Source organism: Euprymna scolopes, chromosome 1, assembly GCF_053919585.1.
Source record: "Euprymna scolopes isolate OS-2025 chromosome 1, ASM5391958v1, whole genome shotgun sequence".
Classification (NCBI taxonomy): domain Eukaryota; kingdom Metazoa; phylum Mollusca; class Cephalopoda; order Sepiida; family Sepiolidae; genus Euprymna; species Euprymna scolopes.
Window position 1 is genome coordinate 75876355 of NC_136482.1, and position 19512 is coordinate 75895866.

General features: G+C 32.9%; 1 protein-coding gene across 1 annotated transcript; it reads left to right on the forward strand.

Annotated features, from left to right (window-relative positions):
- The first annotated feature begins 2010 nt into the window (after positions 1–2010).
- On the forward strand, positions 2011–16463 carry LOC145280538 (uncharacterized). The gene is made up of 3 exons (XM_080132164.1): positions 2011–2100; positions 14432–15924; positions 16074–16463. Exons 1-3 carry the CDS (start codon positions 2011–2013, stop codon positions 16447–16449), a joined length of 1959 nt encoding a protein of 652 aa, XP_079988290.1. The 3' UTR covers positions 16450–16463.
- Positions 16464–19512: the final 3049 nt, after the last annotated feature.

Below are 19512 nucleotides of genomic sequence, written 5' to 3' on the forward strand. Positions count from 1 at the left end.
AAACTTGCTAGAGAAAACTATACGGAATATGGAACATGTAGAAGACCAAAAAATACTCTTAATCGTAGAAAAACTAGGAACATCTCCGAAAACATTCAAAGTAGATTAAGAGAATGTTTAATCAAGGTAAATATACAATGAAACCGATGATAAAAAAGCGAAAATATTCAGAGTTGATATCAACATAATATTGTCGTGAATGATCAAAGAGAATAAGGGAATTGAGGAGAGCGATTGCTCTTCCATTTATCAATTAAACACTTGAAAGTAATACTGAACCATGAGAAGTAAAAAAAAACAAATGTATTTCTATTAAAATACGATGATTAGCAACTGTTAAGCAAATCTATTATATAAATTGAATGTCTCCTGTGTGTGTATGTTTTCATGTCTGCTAACTTTTGACAACCGCATCTGACCGGATTGAAAGAGTAATAATCCCTCGGAGGCATAATGTGTAAATTAGGAAAAAATTTAAAACAGTAAAAAGACTAACTTTTTTTTTGGTTGGAAAATAAGTGCCGATAAAGGGAGGTAATCGTTTTTCATTAATTATTATTGTTGTCAGCGACCCCGAATTTTTTGTTTTATTAAACTCAATTGCTTATAAGGAATATTTCTCAATTGCTTATTAGGCATTTGGAATATTCCATTGTTAATCTAAGAGATAGTAACAATGAAAAGAGTCGAAGCGACAAGTGTAATAAAATAAATAAATAAATAATAATAATAATAAGAAGAAGAAGATGAAGAAGAAGAAAAAGAGGTCCAATGGTTATCGTATTGCAGTGGGTGGACATAGAGTCGATCTAAAACCCTCCTATAAAATACGCACCCAGTTGGTAAACGTTTACCTATGCCAATGTAGTCATCATTGACATCCTTTTGTGGCTTAGTCATTACATCCAGCGAAGTTACTTTTGCCACATCTGGGCAGGAGCTGCTAGAAGCAGCTTATCCTGTCTTGACAGAGTTCAAAATAGGCTATATAGCTTAGCGGGGGATGCCCTTTTCTCTTCCCTGCAACCTCCTCCACACAGAAGAGACGTTGCCAGTTTGTCTCTGCTTTATCGTTATTTTCATGGCAAATGCTCAGCTGAGCTTCAATCTATGATCCACCCTCGCCAAACTTTCACGAAAAACACTTGTCTAGCCAAAAACACTATCAATAATTTCTCACACTCTTTATCTGTGCCTAAACCTACATACAGATTCTATGGACACAGCTTTTTTCTTAGAGCAGCACGCCCGTGGAACTCTCTTCTTGTTGCCTGCTTCCAGCTGACTACAATCCGATTTTCTTCAAGTCCAACGTAAGCAAGTAATCCAATTTACAAAATTCCCACTACTTTTGCCATAATCACATTGAATGTTTACCCATTAACACTTATACTCGAGTGCCCCCTAGGTCTTGATAAGTGGTGATTGCTGTGGAAACATTTACAGATGCGTATCAGAAAAGTAATTGGCGACTTAAAACTAATAGCTATGGACTATTATAATATTAGACTGACCATCTAGGAAAATGGAAATCTTCAAGTCTGAACCACCACTGTCTTGAAATGGCCTATCGAAAATAATATAAGAAATATCGGTGGTTATGTGACAGAATATTTACTAAACATGCATGAAATGTCAAATCAAAGTATTAAGATTAACAGCCTTACGGGACAAAAAGTGAAGGGCCCGTGCAAGGCTGGTGTATATTGGCAGAGCAGAGAAGACTCGGTCCTTATCATACGACTGCTAGAGTAAAGTGGAGTAAGGAGAGTAACAATCTCATCATAGAGTACTTCTTAAAAAGCAATACTTATGATGAAAATGTAAAACCTATCAGATTGTACAAACAATTTATGTTTAAGGAATTGGGATAACGGAGAACTTTTAAATTAACGGAAGAACGTTTTGATAAAGCAAGATCAATATGAAATTTATGTTTATCAAAAATAAAAATGAATTCCATAAAAAGTAATGTGAAGTAGAAGTAATATGGGATGCGACGGCAAAACGATGACGTGCAAATTAATCGGAGAACGGACAGAGAATGAAGTTGGAAATGTAGTAAACGCCACGGGAAATGGAGAGGAAACAAGGGACGAGGTAATCTGTAATGGGGGGGGCATCTGTGATGGAAGTAATGAGGAGTATTCAAAGACTAGAAAAATATGGTGGTAGAAAAAAAAAGACAGCAAAAATGCGTTAAAGTTCTATGCAGACAAACTAAGTAAAACGATGAATTATATAAATGCAAAAACAAATGATTTGATTATAGCTGAAAGTGTTTTGGTAGCAGAGAAAAATCCGTTTAAAAATGTGGGTGTCAGAAAAAAATGAACTAAAGTTTAAACCAAGAAATATAATATAATAGAAAGAAATTAAGACAAGATGTGAACTTGCTTGAATTATGGTTGAAGAACACAGAAAACTAAACAACTGATTTTGAAATAAAGATTGAGAGAATAGAGAATATAACTTGTCAGGGAGATTATAAAGCAAAGAATGGTAGCGAAAAGTACGAAGGCGTAGAAACAGGAAAATAGAATTGAACAATTCACGTAGAACATATTGTTTAGTTTGAATCAGAAGTTCCACAAGGAATCTAATAAAAATATTAAATTTCAAATTGGAACCATTCCGGAAAAGATAGTATTCAGGAATATTGGATAAAAAAAATCTAACTCACTTGCATGAAAAATTGCATATAAAATTAAAACAACATTTTGACATGAGAGGTAATTATTGAATAGAACCCGCATGAATGAGAAATGCGCTGCGAGAACAATACACCAAAGTACACCCCGGTGATTGCTATCGCAGATCACCTGCGTTTCATTGATCTAGAAACTTCTGACAAGCATTTTGGCAGATAAGATTTACCAATATCTGGAACAGCCAAATTCTTTACCTGTGGAAAAAATGCATGCGCGGTAGAATATTGACCAATGATCAGTTGGTCTCGATAAGACAATACTTCAGAATTGTAATAGAAGAATCTTAAATCTATTCATATCATCTATAGATTACCGCAAAGTACATGGTCTGGTTCTACTTAGATGGATTAATGTATGTATGTACATTTTTTGAATAGCGATGAATGTGCGATATGTTTTGGAAAAAATATGAAACAAGAGAACAGTGACATCAACATCAAACATAGAAGATAGTATGGAAGTTCATTTAAAGCGAGAGATTTTTCAAAAATACAGCTTGTCGCCATTGTTTTTAGTTTTGAGTATCCTACCCTTGTCGTTTATACGAAGTGCGCGTTATGTGTGGGAATGGAAGGGTTTCCGAGTAACGTATATATTATTTATGGACGAATTAACATTGTATGCAATTAATAAAAGGGAAGTATTTTTGCAAAGAACGTTTACATGTCAGTAATGACATAGGCATGGCATTTGGCATAATGAAGTGTGATCGTCTTCATTGACAGAGGTGAAATGTTTAAAGTGATGCCAAAAGCTTTAGAACAAAAGAATTAAGTAAAGAAATTTAAAAATTTGAAGAGATAAAAATAATGTTTCAGTGGATTAAAATAAAATTTGTTACGGTGGTGATGAAAGCAACGCGTCGTGTGACAAAATAATGTTACAAGTGGAGTTAGGACTTTGGGATACATTGTAATGTTGGGGTGCTTAAACAGACTGTTTGTTCCGAATCCCAATAACCTTTTAAATATACTGATAGTATGAGAGAAGAAGATGTTCATAGTCCGTAGTCGATTGTTATGATACACCTATCAACAAAACATCGGCAAAACGCCGGCCAAACACAAAATGCGACAACATAAATAGGAAATTCCGAATAGCTGAAAAAGCATGAAAAGAATGTTACAATAAATCGATGCACGGACCGAAAATAAACTCAACAAGGTAATCCTCAAGAAAACTCTACGAAAAATGGGAAACTGGAGAGCACCAGGCCACTATGCAATACACGCGTACTGGTTCGAAAGAATTATCACATCAAATGAAAAGCTAATTAAACATCTGAAAAGGTTATAAAATCTGAAAACTTCCAAACTGGTTAAGCAAAGGTAGAACAACACTGGAACAAAACACGAAAAAGACTCATCCCCAGCAACTACAATCTATGGCATGCTTACCTGATATGTGAAAAATACTAACGGAATAATTGAGAAAAAATCTTTAATCTCTGTGTTTCAGATATTGAACTTTTGAGATAAGGAAAGCAACCCGTGTCATGAACGTTCCTCAGAAGCAGAGATTAGTGACAACTGGTAACAGTGCATGAAAAACGGTGGTTACTGTGTGGAAGAAAAAAAACATTCTTCAGCACAAAACATCGCCTATTTAATTGTACCACTCTCGTCTTTAAAACTCCTTCCCCTTTTCAGTATAAAAATAGGAGGCTTTACTTCTGAAATAACCTTGTATTGTTGTACAGAGGTTCTAACAGTATGACTCCAGAGGCCATGCAAATCCATTGCTTATCGCTCGCAAAAGTACATTGAAAGTGCTAATTACTATCTGGATTAAAAAATTATGTCGTCCGCGACGTAGAGGATTAAAACGTTGAGCCATAACTGTTCCAGGTATATATTGACTGACGATAACGGTTTCAATCCTATCCAAGCAAGCCAGAGGATTAGGTGGCCAAAAGCTGGTGAGCCAACAATCATGGAAGGCAGTACTTACTGGGGATAAGTTATAAACATTAGCAACTTAATCTTGTCGCGGTTAATAACCTTAAGAAATATCAGTGGATGAGTTAACCGAAACGTGGTGAAACAACTACGATGATGAGTATTAGAGTTCGCAAAAAAAAAAAACATTACTGCACAAATAATGAAGCCTCATCTCAAAGGATAAAAAGGTTTATTACTTATAATGATACAGCTCCTGTCTTCGTAGCTCTTTAACATATTCATTTAAAAAATAGGAGTCGTTACATTTGGAACGACAATCGTCTCTCTCTCTCTCTCTCTCTCTCTCTATATATATATATATAGAGAGAGAGAGAGAGAGAGAGAGAGATACAGAGAGAAAGAGAAAGAGAAAGATAAAGAGAGAGGTTGAGGAAGAGTGTGAAAGCGAGACTGAAAGAATGCATCCCGCCGAGAGACGAAGAACTCAACGAGAGTTACAACAACGGGAAGTGAAACCTGAACGAAAACAGATACATTTCGCAATGAGAATAAGTACTAAATAAGCAATCATAAGCATTAAATAAAGCATTTCCGTTACAATTCTAGCATGGAGAAACGGTCCAAAGTAGGGTAATTTTTATGCAAAAAAGTGATGAATGATTAAGTATTAATGAATACAAAAACGGGAAAGTATTGAATTAGGTTTATTTACGATACGTGTACGCTGTTATCTTGATTCTAATAAAATATGAAATTAATTGTTATTAAAATATATAATTGAATATGAACATATAATGTAGCGTTTCAAACGCAGATACAAAAGCATTTCCCAAGTTTATAAGGATAGATCATTATCTCTGCTGTCATAAAAAGTATTTGCAATTTCATTTTTTCATTATTTCTATGGAGCAGTTTCATATATTTATATATTTACCATGAACTTATAAACTAATTAGTCGATTATTATGTTCTTTTTTGAAAACGGTTTATGAGTGTAAATATGAGTAATATATATATATATACACACACACATATATATATATATATATATATATAACTGTGTTCTATTTAATGTCATGTGAAAGTAGAAAATATGATTTGGAAACCCCTCCAAAAATTCAGATGGAATGTTAACAATTAGTTCTAATCAATATAATCTTTTAAATGTTTTCTATACGTATAATATGAGGACAACATCCCATTTTTGAATTAAAATCATCAGAATTGCATTAATTTGGATTCATAGCAATTAGAACTTAATTAGCGAGATTCCTTGAATTTCATGTGTCTTAAACACTAAATGTAAATATTTTTCGGAATAGAAATCATGTAATAGATTTTGATCAGAGTTAGAATGAGTATTCTAGATATAAGATCGAATACAACAATATATTGTGCGCCAATCTTGTTTAGGCGGACACACCATTGTGAGAAATATTCTGTTTGTCTATGATGAAATATTCTACATCCAAAATTCAGATTATGTATATGGAAATGCAGAATAAATCGCTCTAAAATATTGAATCGAACAGTGCCTTTAATATAATGTCGCATTTCATACGCCCTTATCTCATATTTTTATCTGCAACGAAATTTGGTAAAAAAATAACTGTAAGTAAATCTAAAATCAATAATGCCTAATTAATATATGGTATCTTGATACAAGTTGACAGTTAAAAAAAAAACGGAGAAAAATACCCTGCATTATAAATATCTAATTCAGATAATATATTTTTATTCCTGGCGTTGTCCTTTATTATGTGTTTCTTAATTCATTTTTTCATTTTTCCTCATTCATTTGGAGTAAGTTTATTTGTTTCTCACTTGCATTCCTCATTATTTGTTTACAGTTCTACTTATCCAGGAAGTATCACCACCTCTATTTTCTATCTGTCGCCATTATGCCCTAAGTTTTAAAATAATTTTGTCTTTTATGTTAATTTACATATTCCTCTCCCTTTATATTATTTATGTTCAAATATGAATTACAATTGATTTATACTGCGTGATTTCTCGTAATTTATTTTTTGATAGATTTTCATTTTTTTTTTTACAAAATTTATAAAATTGATAGCGGCTGTCTTGTTTTATCAATATGGATTATTTAATTATATTTTATCAGTAGTCACTTTGCGGGAATTGTTAACCTGTGTCCTACACCATTCAAACACCCCCTGTAATAATTAACACATAATCTCAATCAATAAATTATATAAAAAACAGTCATTTCATTTCGTTACAAACCTATATTTGAATTTCAACAGATATATCTTTTTCCCAGTAAGAATAGTAACTGCGTTCATATTTTTAAAGTTAAATTAACGACTATATGACGTCAGTAAAATGTCCCTCTCTTTAACAGCGCCAACCATCCCCCCTCCTTTTTGAATTTCCAACGTCTTTTTTTCTGAAATAGAACTGCATCACAGTGTGAACGTGAAACATTTTCAAATATTTTGTACTGGTATTTTTTGTTTCTTAATCTCATTCATCCAGAGGAAGTTTCGAAATAAAGACGAAACGTTGATGAACACATAATACGGTTTGTTCCTTTTTATTTCTCTATTTTGTCGGAATACTATCTCCATTATTTTCATCATATATATATATATATGTGTGTGTTTGTATATGTATACGGTAAAATACCGTTGACACCCGCGATCTATTTAGATAACCGACTAAGGAACGGTGAGCCTAGCCAGTACCAAGTTGTGGTCATTTAGTTATAAGTGCTGCATGTGCTGCGCCGGTACGCAGAAATTACTTGATTTATTTATGGTGCTTGGATGTAAATCACTGGAAGAGATGCACTCTAAAAATTTAAGACAACTAATAGGTTTACTGTCTGCTTCGTCCGTGGCACTCAATTGTACCAAGTTAGATTAATTATATATATAAATATATATATATATATATATATATATATATATATATATATATGCGTGTGTGTATAGGTTTGTGTGTATGTGTGTGTGTATGCGTGTGTCGGTTTCTGTGATGAAAATTACGGAAATATAAATACAACATTACGGTGAATAAAAAAAATCCATAATTATTTATACATGCATAAGCGTTTCGGCTTTCTTTCCAGATACTGTAAAATGGGTTATCTTAAGGAATCATGTTCGATTTTTATATTTGAAATTCACGACATATTTCTCCGAAAATGTGTTGGTATTTATTTCTTTTTAAAAAAAGTTTTAAATAAATTGAAAACAGTTTTTTTATTATAATTTTTTTAAAAATTTTGTTGTAAGACTGAAACTTACTTGCATCATGGACTCTCTCAGCGCTTTATTACAATATGAAATAACACTATCAGGGAGCAGTATCGTAATACTATAGAATCAAGAGAAGTGATAGTAGTGGGCTGCGAACACGGCTACTCATATTAGACACGAACGGATAATGAGATTTGCTAATCCGTTTTCTTATATCTGTGACCATTTGTTAATATCTATTTCTTCCACCTTATCCGGTTTTCCTATATTATTCTATGACCGCAACGTTGGGTCCACATCAGTGGCAACGGAAGGATTCGAGAAACGAATACACGCTAATGCCTGATTAGGTCTATATCAATAACGGAAGATATATTCGAGAATTTCGTTGATAATTCTGTCCTCACTAAATCAGTAGCGACAGAGGGCCCGTTAAATCACACAGAAGTGTTGAACGGGAAATTAAGCTTGTATAATTATATCAACGATTACATATAAAATAATATGTCAGTTACTAACATCAGTGGCGATTATAAAAGATTATTTAAAGTCTACCCAAATAATATAACGGTCAACCAAAGTATCGACGAAGATTGCTTTCACAAAGAAAAAGTTAGTTCTAAAGGTTTTGCGAATACCCGGCCTCCCTCAGTTAAAATGCAACACGAGGAAGACCGTAGTGTCCACACAGTAACAATGGTAGTCCTAGGTGGTTCAGCTGGAACATCCGCAAAAGTCCAAAGACGCAGTCTCATTCGCTTTCCCGAAGACAGGACGCTGGGTGCAGTAGTTTGAGGCTCCTTCCCCCCCCCCCCTCTCTCTCTCTCTCTCTCTCTCTCTCTTGACGCCGAAAAAAGATTATTCAACATGGTTGTTTTCCTTTAAGTAAAATCACAAGCAATAATAATAATAATAATAAATCGACGTTGAGGCTGATTGTAGTTCTCGTATTTACAAGAAGAGAAAAATAAAAGTAATTATGTAGAGTTTTTCACAAGAGAAATGAAATAAAAAAAGGATAAAAATGTCGATTATAATGTTTTTCTGATAGTTTTCGAAAGTATTAAAACGGAGCTCTTTTTTGTTTTTAACTTCCAAGGATTTTAATGCCCAGTTAAGGAACGAGTGCTTTTGTGCGGGGTGTGATGAGGCAGTGGACAGTCGACAGTCTCCCCTAAGTTTTAAACGTCTCAGCTGATTACAATATAGCCACCTTCAAATCCAATGTAAACAAGTTCTTAGTGAGCTGTTCCCCTTAAGCAATCCAATTTACCAAATTTACACTTTGTACGAGTACTATGATATTGTTCTTTTTACTGCTGTACACTCTTTAACCCTTATCCTCGAGTGACTTCTGGGCCTTGATAAGTGGTGATTCCTTTGTAAAAAATCTCTTTAAAAACTTAAGCTTAACTCTAAAACTTTTTTTCTTGCTCTGTAGCACCTAATATATGGGAGAAGTGGGTAGCGTCTGAGCAGACATGGGGTTCTCATCTAGCCAGTCCCTGTCCAATCCGTCATAACCTGATTCGCGCTGATTCGATAATAAGCCACCTCCCCCGTACACGCCAATTAGGTAATTTTCCGTAGAACAAAGTTTCTCATCGCCGAGTCCCACGAACCGACTGACTTCAAAATACATGTTTTACATCAGTATTGTTTAATACTTTCAATTTGCTTTTTTTTTCATTTAAAAAGAAAATGTATTTCACATCAGCGATCAACCTCTTCCTCTTTTTAACTGAGAGTGTAACATGATATAACTCCAGTATCGTTACCTAAATAAAAAAGGCTTTAATTCACCTCTCATTAGCCGCTTTTGGGGCAATTTAAAACCATAGCCCCAATTCAGCATTCCTTACCCTCCTATCTGGGGTAATCTCTTACCATCGTGTCTTGTTTGGTCACATTGTTCACAAAATAAACTGATAAACTCAAGAGTCAAAGTATGACGACTCAAGTTTTTAAAAACACTATTAACCAAACTGCAAACGCTGCAAAGTGATAAAAACCTATGAAACTTAGTTGAATTTCAACAATTTACCGCAAAAATAATTCTCCACTCAAATTCAATGAGGTGATTTCTTTTCTTTATCAAAATGTAAGTTCTCTCACACACAAAAAAAAAACAATCTCAAGAATAAAAAAAGCCGTAGCATATTTAAGCTTCTCTCTAAAGAATATGTTTACTTTTCTCTTCTAGACACTGATAAACAAGTTGATAACAATTGCATGAATTTCCCCAGAGAAACAGCCAAATACCCCACTTACTAGCAAACACTTAGAATCTGTTTCGAGCACAAGGAGAAATCAGTTTAAATGCTTTTATTCCTGGCTGATTTTTTTTTTGTGTGTAAAAATTACTACATTTAAGCTAACGGAACAACGGTATCGTCAAAGAGCTAAACAAGAAGGTAGTTCAATTTTATTAACTATCTGTGCATTTAAACCTTTGTTTGCAAGGAAAGAAAGGAAAATCTGTCTACATTCTCTTTTTCTTTGGTACACAGGTCTTCATTTTATGTTGTCTATGCCTTGTTCACCCTTCCGTTCTGTATATTATAAAACAGATGTCGTATATTTTCCCTATCTATATATGAAAGGTTTCCAAAAATAATCGTCCAAATGCTAAAGGTCCACATGGATCAGCAACAAACATTCGAAGAATGGCAGTTGCTCCAACAAAAATCAGATGAAAGACAGCAGCAAATGGAAGGACGGAAGCAATTCCACTAACAAAAATCAGGTGAAAGACAACAAAAAATAGAAGGAAAGCAGTTACCCCACTAATAAAAATCAGATGATGGACAGCAACAATTGTTTTATGGAGATACATAAACATCAAATAAAATTACAACAACTTAAACATCAGAAAACTTAACTACAACAAAAACAACTTCAGCAATGACTTGTAAATTCAATTAAAAGCTCTAAAAACTCTGAAAAAGAGACGATTTTTTCCAGAGTACAATCTAAACTCGATTGAAAAATTTGAATACTTACCTAAGAACGACACACATTCGAATCTTTTTACGGGCGCTATGAATATATTTTCAACCTCCGTGAACGAACAAGTATATATCTTCCAGTAACCGAAAAACACTCACAAACGTTATATTAACCAACTCAGAAAATGCAGTTTGAATAGATCGGAACAATCACCACGAAATACCTGCAAAGAGCCGATAAACGTAATATTCGATCATTTCAATCTCGACATAAAGTCGCTCTGGAACTGCGACGCTCGGGAAGAAAACTCAAACTACCACTCGATATAAATCCGTAGAGGAAAAAGTATTAACAGATTTCCCCATTTTTCTTTTGTCAAAATAAAGAAATCTCTAGAAAGGGCGGATTGTGATGTATACTATGAACACTTCCAGTTCTGTTCTACGATGTGAGATAATACTGTCAAGAAACAGTATCGTAATCTCATAGAATCAGCATGAGTACAACTATCACAATCAGATACTACCGGATTTTATCCTATCCTTGAACCTTTTCGTTCATATATTTTTCATAGATCCAAATACGCGTTTCCTGCTTTCCTTCAGTCGCCTCAACCTTGAGTCCACATGAATTATATATATATATATATATATATATATATATATATATATATATGACTACTTCAGCTTAACTGCCATATATATATATATATATATATATATATATATATATATATATATATGCGCACACACCCGCATCTTATCTGAGAACGGTTGTATTTGTTTGCCATATGCTTATTGATATACGAGGGGCCTTCAATAAGTTTCCATGCTTTTTTCGTATAGGCACTTTTATTTATGTTATACAAACGAAACTCCAGTTCACCGCTAAGTAATCTCCTCGGGCTGAAATGCAATTTTTTGCTGTTACAAAAACTTCTCGAAAGCTCCACCAAAGTCTACTTATGTGCACATGTCAAAGACTATCGTCGCCGCCTCTTTCCTCTCCTCAATTGACTTATAATCAAATACTCTAAGGTTTTTCTTGAGCTTAGGGCTTAGGGAATAACAGACAGTCAAAATAGCAAGGTCTGGGCTATATAGAGGCTTAGGAACTGTTTTGATGTCCATCTTAGTACAAATAGTCTGTTACAAGGTTGGAGTTGTGGAATAGTTCGATGTACTTGTAGAAATGCCAGTGACCTGGCCTGAGGAGTGATGGCCTCTTTCGACGGAATCTTTTTCTGAATTCTCTTTAAACCTCAAGATCGTATCTCTTTCATGACTGTCTGTAGATCGTGTCGTGCCATCAAAAAAGGAGATTATCATATAGTGTGAGATTATTGAGTTCATGTATATGCTTATCAACATATATATATATATATATATATATATATATATATATAATTAAGGATTAAGGACTATCCATTTATCTAGTGTTTCCTTTTCAGATTACATATGTTTTAACTCATTTCAAAGTGTTTTTTAACATATTTTATTAACTGTTTGCATATATATATATATATATATATATATTAGGGTAGGTCGATTTTGGAACCGTACATAATGGTATTGGTAGAAAGTTGCAAAATAATGTTAAAAGTTACCACAAGAAATATTTTTCTGTAAAATTTTGTATTTTGTTGCGAATTCCAACTTAAAGACCAAATAAATTCCAATTTTTATCATGGCGTCGGTGACAATGCCACTATGTACCGCTTAAATAAAACCCGAGTGTTAACATAGCAAGCAATACAATACATTATAATAATAAATATTTAAAAATTTATTATTTCGTGTTTTTAGAGATTAAACGAAAATATAAAAAACAAAAACAATAAAAATGTTCTAATATTGTATTGTTTATAGAAATATCTATATATATATGTAAGTTTTATTTATTGGGTAATTTATAAAGATTCACCGGTTGAAATTACGACGCACGTGTTTTCGTGTTTACGTTTTTTAAATAAACTCTTGAATTATCTCTGACCTATTTTCTGTTTAAATATCGCTTAAATTTTTCTCTAAAATAGGCTTAAATATAAAAAACAACAACATATATAATTATTCTGATTCGTTTCTATTTCAAAAAGATAGTGTTTATTCCTGAAAAAAAAAAAAAAACAACGAGCGAGCTGAACTTCATATTTCTCTTTAAGGTAAGTCAACAAGAGTATTTATTTCAAATTTTCTCAAATTTATTAAGTGTTTTTGTGTACTTATGCACTTATGTTACCGTGCTGAAATAATAACATTATTATTTAGAAAGCCATTTAAACATGGAAATAGTTTTGCAACTATTCTGCACTTACACCTAATAATTTAATTTAAAAAAAAAAAAAGAAAAGGGTCATTATCAACTTTCTTTCCAACTCCCCCAAAAACTTTAAAATGACAACTTTTTTCGGTTTTCGGGGGTGCTGAAAACGAATATCACATTTAAATTTTGGGCAGATAAGTAGTTTTCATGATATGAAGAAATTACTTTTTAAAAACTGGGATATAACTTTCCTATATAAATGTAACGTACAATGGGTACCCACTTTCTGGTCATCTAGTTACGTCTTCATATCATGAAAACAATTTTTTTCTGTCACAGGCAAGTATTTTGATAAATGTGCAGAATGTTTCCACCCTCGAAAAATCCTTTAAAATGACTACATTTATAGATTCCCTCCAAGCAAAAATTCTCTGTTTACATGCGGCCCCCACAACGATTCCCCCTCGCACCTCCAAACGGACAATTTTTGCTGGGGGAGGCTGTCTATAAAGTGGTAATTTTAAAGTTTGAGGGAAAGTTGAAAAGAAATTTGACATTGACTAAAAGAAGATATCCTAAAACTCGATTTTAACTTGAAAATACAATTTTAAAAATAGCACGGTAACATAAGCGCAAAAGCACCAAATTTTAAAATCAAATTTATTTAAAAATTATCTGTGTAATTTAATTTCTGATTTTATTTATTTATTTATTTTCAGATATTTTATTCAAAATGTTCCGAAAATCTACAATGTCAACTCGTAGTAAAAATGTAATGAAATTTTCTGGTCTACCTTCACCGTTAAATAAAACGGAACCTCCAGTTTATCGACAAATAATACAATATAGTTATTATTTACGAAATACTTACCCTCACCTTTCAAATTTTGCTATTTCCAAATTAATAACAAAAGAAATCATAGATATTTGGAAAGCGGTTAACCCATGTTTACCTCTTTTAAGTGAAATGACTATTTTAAAAAAGGTGACTATTCTATGTTTCGAGAAGGCCAAGCAAATAAATAGGAGAGCTCTTCCTGCTTCCCAAAAGAAATTCTGGGTGGAAAAACTGGATTCACTATTTGATATTTCGTCCTGTTCTTGCAAACTGCCAGTTTTTAGTTGTGACGACTATCATGTAAAATGCAATAAAGAAAATTGCCAGATTGAACACATTATTTGCACCTGTCCTCTTCAAAAGAAGGTAAGTTATTTTTTTATTTTTCTTACAATGCCTTTATGAGATAATCTCATCTCCAAACCAATTTCCATATTTTAAGATTATTTAAATATATAAACCATTTTCCCCTTTTATTTTTCATGCAAACTAATTTTTATATTAATCTGTTTAGATGTATTTTGATATAAGTAAAATCTGATTTTTCAGGTTCCAGTTGAGGACCGTAAATACCTCAAGGATCAGAGAAACAAAATAGGTCCGAAAAGTACTTTTCAGCTTGGTCCAGTTGATAAAAGTGCTATAAAAAAAAGTAAAAAGGAACGAAAGGGATTAATAAAAAATACATATTCATCACCAACACCTTCGACTTCAAATCTCCAGAGTAATGTCTCCTCTCCCTCTTACTCATCTTCTCAAAGTGAAGATCCAGAAGAAGAATATTTGCAGTCAAAAAGTCACCTAAAAGGACCTTATAGCCTTGTTAAATTTCCCAGATATGCTCTTGAGTTAGTCAGGGGTGGCGTATCTTCTAATCTTGGAGCCAGCCTTGCCAATGCTTTTCTCTTGGATTTGCAGGCTATGCACCTTCTTGTGCCCAATATTGACATAAATAACATCTTTATTGATAAATGTAAAATTGACAGGGCAAAAACTAAAGTAAAAACAACTGCACAAGAAAAACATAATGAAAGTGTTGAAAATTTAATATGCATTGGAGTTGATGGGAGAATGGATAAGGAGACATTACTGTATAAGGAAACTGTAAAGGAAAATGGACAGAAAATTATGAAAAAAGCCAAGGCACCAGAACGTCATTTAACATTTACAAAAGAGACAGGACATGAAAGTCAATATTTGACACACAGAGTTCTTCCAAACAATGCTGCAACAGGTGATGTTCATGCAGAGAAAGTGATGGATGTTTTGCATGAATTCAACAGTGAAAACACCATCAAGGCTATCCTTGTTGATAACACGAATGCAAACACAGGTTGTGAAGGTGGAATGGTGGCAATTTTAGAAAAAAAGCTAAAAAAAAATCTTCATACAATTGGTTGCTCTTTGCACCATAATGAATTACCTTTCAGGGCTCTTTTTAAAAACATGGATGGTTGCGCAAAAGGCCCTACTACATTTAGCGGACCCCTGGGGAAATTATGCTCAAATGATTGCCATGATTTACCCCAAACATCATTTTCCAAAATTAGAAATCCTCTAGATTTAATTTTGAAAATTGATGAAATGACTGACCTGAGTTGTGACCAGAGACTATTGTATGAATATACAGTAGGTATTTCTAGAGGTAAAGTTGACTCTAGATATGCTTCATGGAAAATTGGTCCTTTAAACCAGGCAAGATGGCTAACTTTGGCCATAAGGCTCATGTGTTTATGGACTCGTGGTGCATACCCACAAAGGCTCACAACAAAACTCCAGAAGCTAATAAATTTCATTGTAAATGTTTATGCCATTTGTTGGTTTGAAATTAAAAAAAATAATAAACTCCACAATCAGCAAATGCACATTTTTAATATGATCCAGAGGATTAAGGAGCAGCCGCAGGAAATCCAACAGATCACATTAAAAAACATACAAGGTAATGCATTTTGTTTACTGCCTGAAAACCTTCTATATTCGATGGTCAAATCTGAGGAAGTTGAAGTAAGAGAAGAAGCTATAAAACGAATTTTGGCCATTAGGTAAGTAAATATTTATTTCTTTCAACAACTCAATTATTTATTCCAATTTATACAAACAGTTTTAAAGATTTCATCAAATTTCACCATAATTATTAAAGCAGTACACACCAGAATTTTTTAATATTCAATTAATTTTTATATACTTTCAGGAGTGGGGAGTCAACCAGGAAACGCTTAAAAAGAATACCATATATTAATTTTAATGCGACCCATTGGACACAATTAATAGACTTGAACTTATGTGGTATTTTTGAATCACCAATGACGGAAGATTTTTCTGATTCTGAACTTCAAGAGTCTTTATTTACTGGGAACAAGCTGGACTTGTCAGATTTGCCCTCACATTCTCAGGGCGTGGAACGGGCAGTCAAGTTAACAACGGAGGCATCACAGACCGTGTATGGTTTTGAAGCAAGACATCAACACATCACAGCCAAAGTGTTGAGTCAGAAATTGAGACCAGCATTTTTGTCTAAGGGCTCTTATATGGAGCAGTTTGACAATATATTAAGCTCACCCAAATAAAGTTTGATCTTTTCCTTGTTTGTTTGTTTCTTGAAATGAAAGACCGACATCAGATCCATAGCGACTCCAGAAAGTATTTGCCACTGCAATCCTCTACCTGTACAAAAAACACATACGTTCTAAGAGGGAGTACTGCTGCCACATCTGGGATGGAGCTCCAAAGCATACCCTTTCCTCTCTTGACAGAGTGCAGAACATCTACTTATTACTTAACTTACTTAGAGTTGCCACACAGTTTGGATAATTGGTGAAATTTAAAAAGATAAAAGTAAAATGCGGGGGGGGGCATCTTTTCAATTTGAAGATTATTAATATTTTTTTTTAATTAATATCATTTTCATAAAATAAAAAGACATCCTCTGATTTGAAATACTGAAACATTTTGGTATTTACACAAATATTCAAGACGAACCTTGCAAAAAACAAGGAATTTTCAGTATATTTTCGTCTAAAACTTTGATTTAAAATACGCAAAAAACCGGTCGAGCATTTCATCTAATTTTTTGCATGAGTACTTAATATGTCCAGACGCAACTTTCGGTAAGTGCCATTTTTTAATATTCTGAAAAAAGTGAAAAATCGACCTACCCTAATATATATATATATATATATATATATATATATATATATATATATGGGGACGCAACGGGAATTTTCATAAAATTATATTTTACTGTACACATCTATTTAATGAAATACAAATTGTGGCAACATTTCAGGAAAAAACTAATAGACAGTTATCTGTCAATCCACCGGACTAACGAACGGACGCAGGGACACCCGCACGGACGCACAAACGCACGGACGTCACTGAAAACATAGGCCCCTCTCTAATAAATCGAAGGACTAATATAATTTCAATTAACTATATTTCACATCTTTCATTAAAGAATTCTAGAATTGTATGTGTAACTCTTTAATAATTTCTTATATATTTTTTGTTTAGACGGGGCACTGGCAATGATTACACGTTAATAAATAAAGAATGCTTATGAACGTGGATCCATTAAAAATGTATACTACTGTTTGTCTTGTCGATAGGAAACGTTTCTTTATACTCCTGGCTTGTTTGAAATGGTGTCGATTTCCTGACAGCGTAAATACCAATCAATTATCTTCGGGTCAGATGGACGACTTTAAGTACAACATAAATCATTGTCAGAACAAAAAACATACGTAATGATAAATGATAAATGTTCAAATTGTACATGTTTTAAAGTTATACCGTTATGAGATATTTAAAAATCTCAGAAAAGTTAGAATCCAATCGAACAAAACGCTACAACAATAATTACATTATTTAAGTGTAATCACATTGCAATAAAATGTGTTCAACACAATTGCTCTTGACTCACAACAAAGTCTAATGTGGTTTTAAAATATACATTTGTGAAAAATCTTAAAGGTTTCGTAAGTTTTAGTAGGTATCTGCTTTATAATAAAACTCCCCAACAAACTTCTCATGTACATAGACACATTTTTGCAGTAAATTGATAAATTAAAGTGACTAACCGTAAATATTTTGCCATTAACTTGTACGTTTTAAGTACTATTCCTCGTATTTAAAGCATAACAATTAATTGTAAAACTATTTACTGTTAATTACTTGAACTAAATTTATCAATTAATTTAAATTTAAAGGTGTGGTGGTTTTTTTATCTGTTATGTTTTAAATATCATTAAAAATAGAATACTTTTTGTTATTTCGCCAATCTTACGAAGCAACAGTTTACACAAACTATTAATCTACTTATCGAAATTCTTAGACTAGAGTGTTACTTTGCTTTAGATCTATAAGAAAATATATAAAATTTCCTCACGAATTGAACAACAAATTTAAGAAACGCCAATTTGAAATATAAGTTTCCCTTCTACGTAACAAGAACGACCAGTTTCGCGAGCGGGTCGTGACTTGCGATAAAAAGTGCGTTCTTTACGATATCTGGCGACGCTCAGCTCAGTGATTAGACGCTGACGAAACTCCACATTTTCTCAAGCCAGCATTGAACCAAAAGGTCATGCTGTGACCGGTATAATGGACCCTGTAGGAGTTGAACGAATGTGGCTATGAAATTTACCTCAGCCGGTATATAATCAAGGCCTTCCACTTACCGACTACAACTTGTTAAGCATATCCACAAATTTCTGCGTGATAAATGCTTCAAAAACCAAAGCAATGTCGAAAAGGCTTTCTGCGACTTCAACGCCACCAAAATATTTTTATGTTCTTGGCATAAATACACTTGTTTTGCTTTTGAAAATGTATATTGATTCTGATGGTGTATATTTTGATCAAGAAATTTTGGTACAAACCGAGATATATTTATCTCAATTTAAAAGTTAAAAACAGCAATATATATATATATATATATATATATATATATATATATATACATATATAAATACATCTTAAATAATCCTAAATATACCCTTACGAACCATACCACAAACCAAACCAAATATTATTTTACATTGATTATAATTCCAACTATCCCAAATGTATGAAATATGCGAAAATTCCTAATATATCTAACAGAATATCCGGGATATCTTAAAATGAAAATATATTTAACAAAAACGAAAACTACCGTAATGAAGCCTTAACGAGATCTGGTGACAATAGGGAATTAAAATAATTTATGAAGAAGGCCAATGATAAAAATAATAGGATAAACACTACAATTTCATATAACATTGCAATGGAAAAAAAAGTAAAGCTAAGAAGGAAAAGGGATTAAAATAGTAATAAGGATATAAAGAAAGAAGTAGATAACCTTGCGAAAAGGCATACGGGTAGCAATAAGGTAAAAAATAGGATGAATAGGCGTAGGAAAAAGTGTGGTTCAATCCCCCGTATAGTGAGCATATTTTAAATAATATCCCGAGAGAATTCTATAAAGTAATAATATAGAGTTCGAAACAAAATGGTCAATAGTGGACAAGGGTATGAGATACTAACTAGTAAGTCCAAAAGAAGAGTTTACAATAATAAATACTATTCGTTAAGAACCTAAGATATCAATTAGGGATTCTATAGTAATCTATTTTGTATAATATATTGTC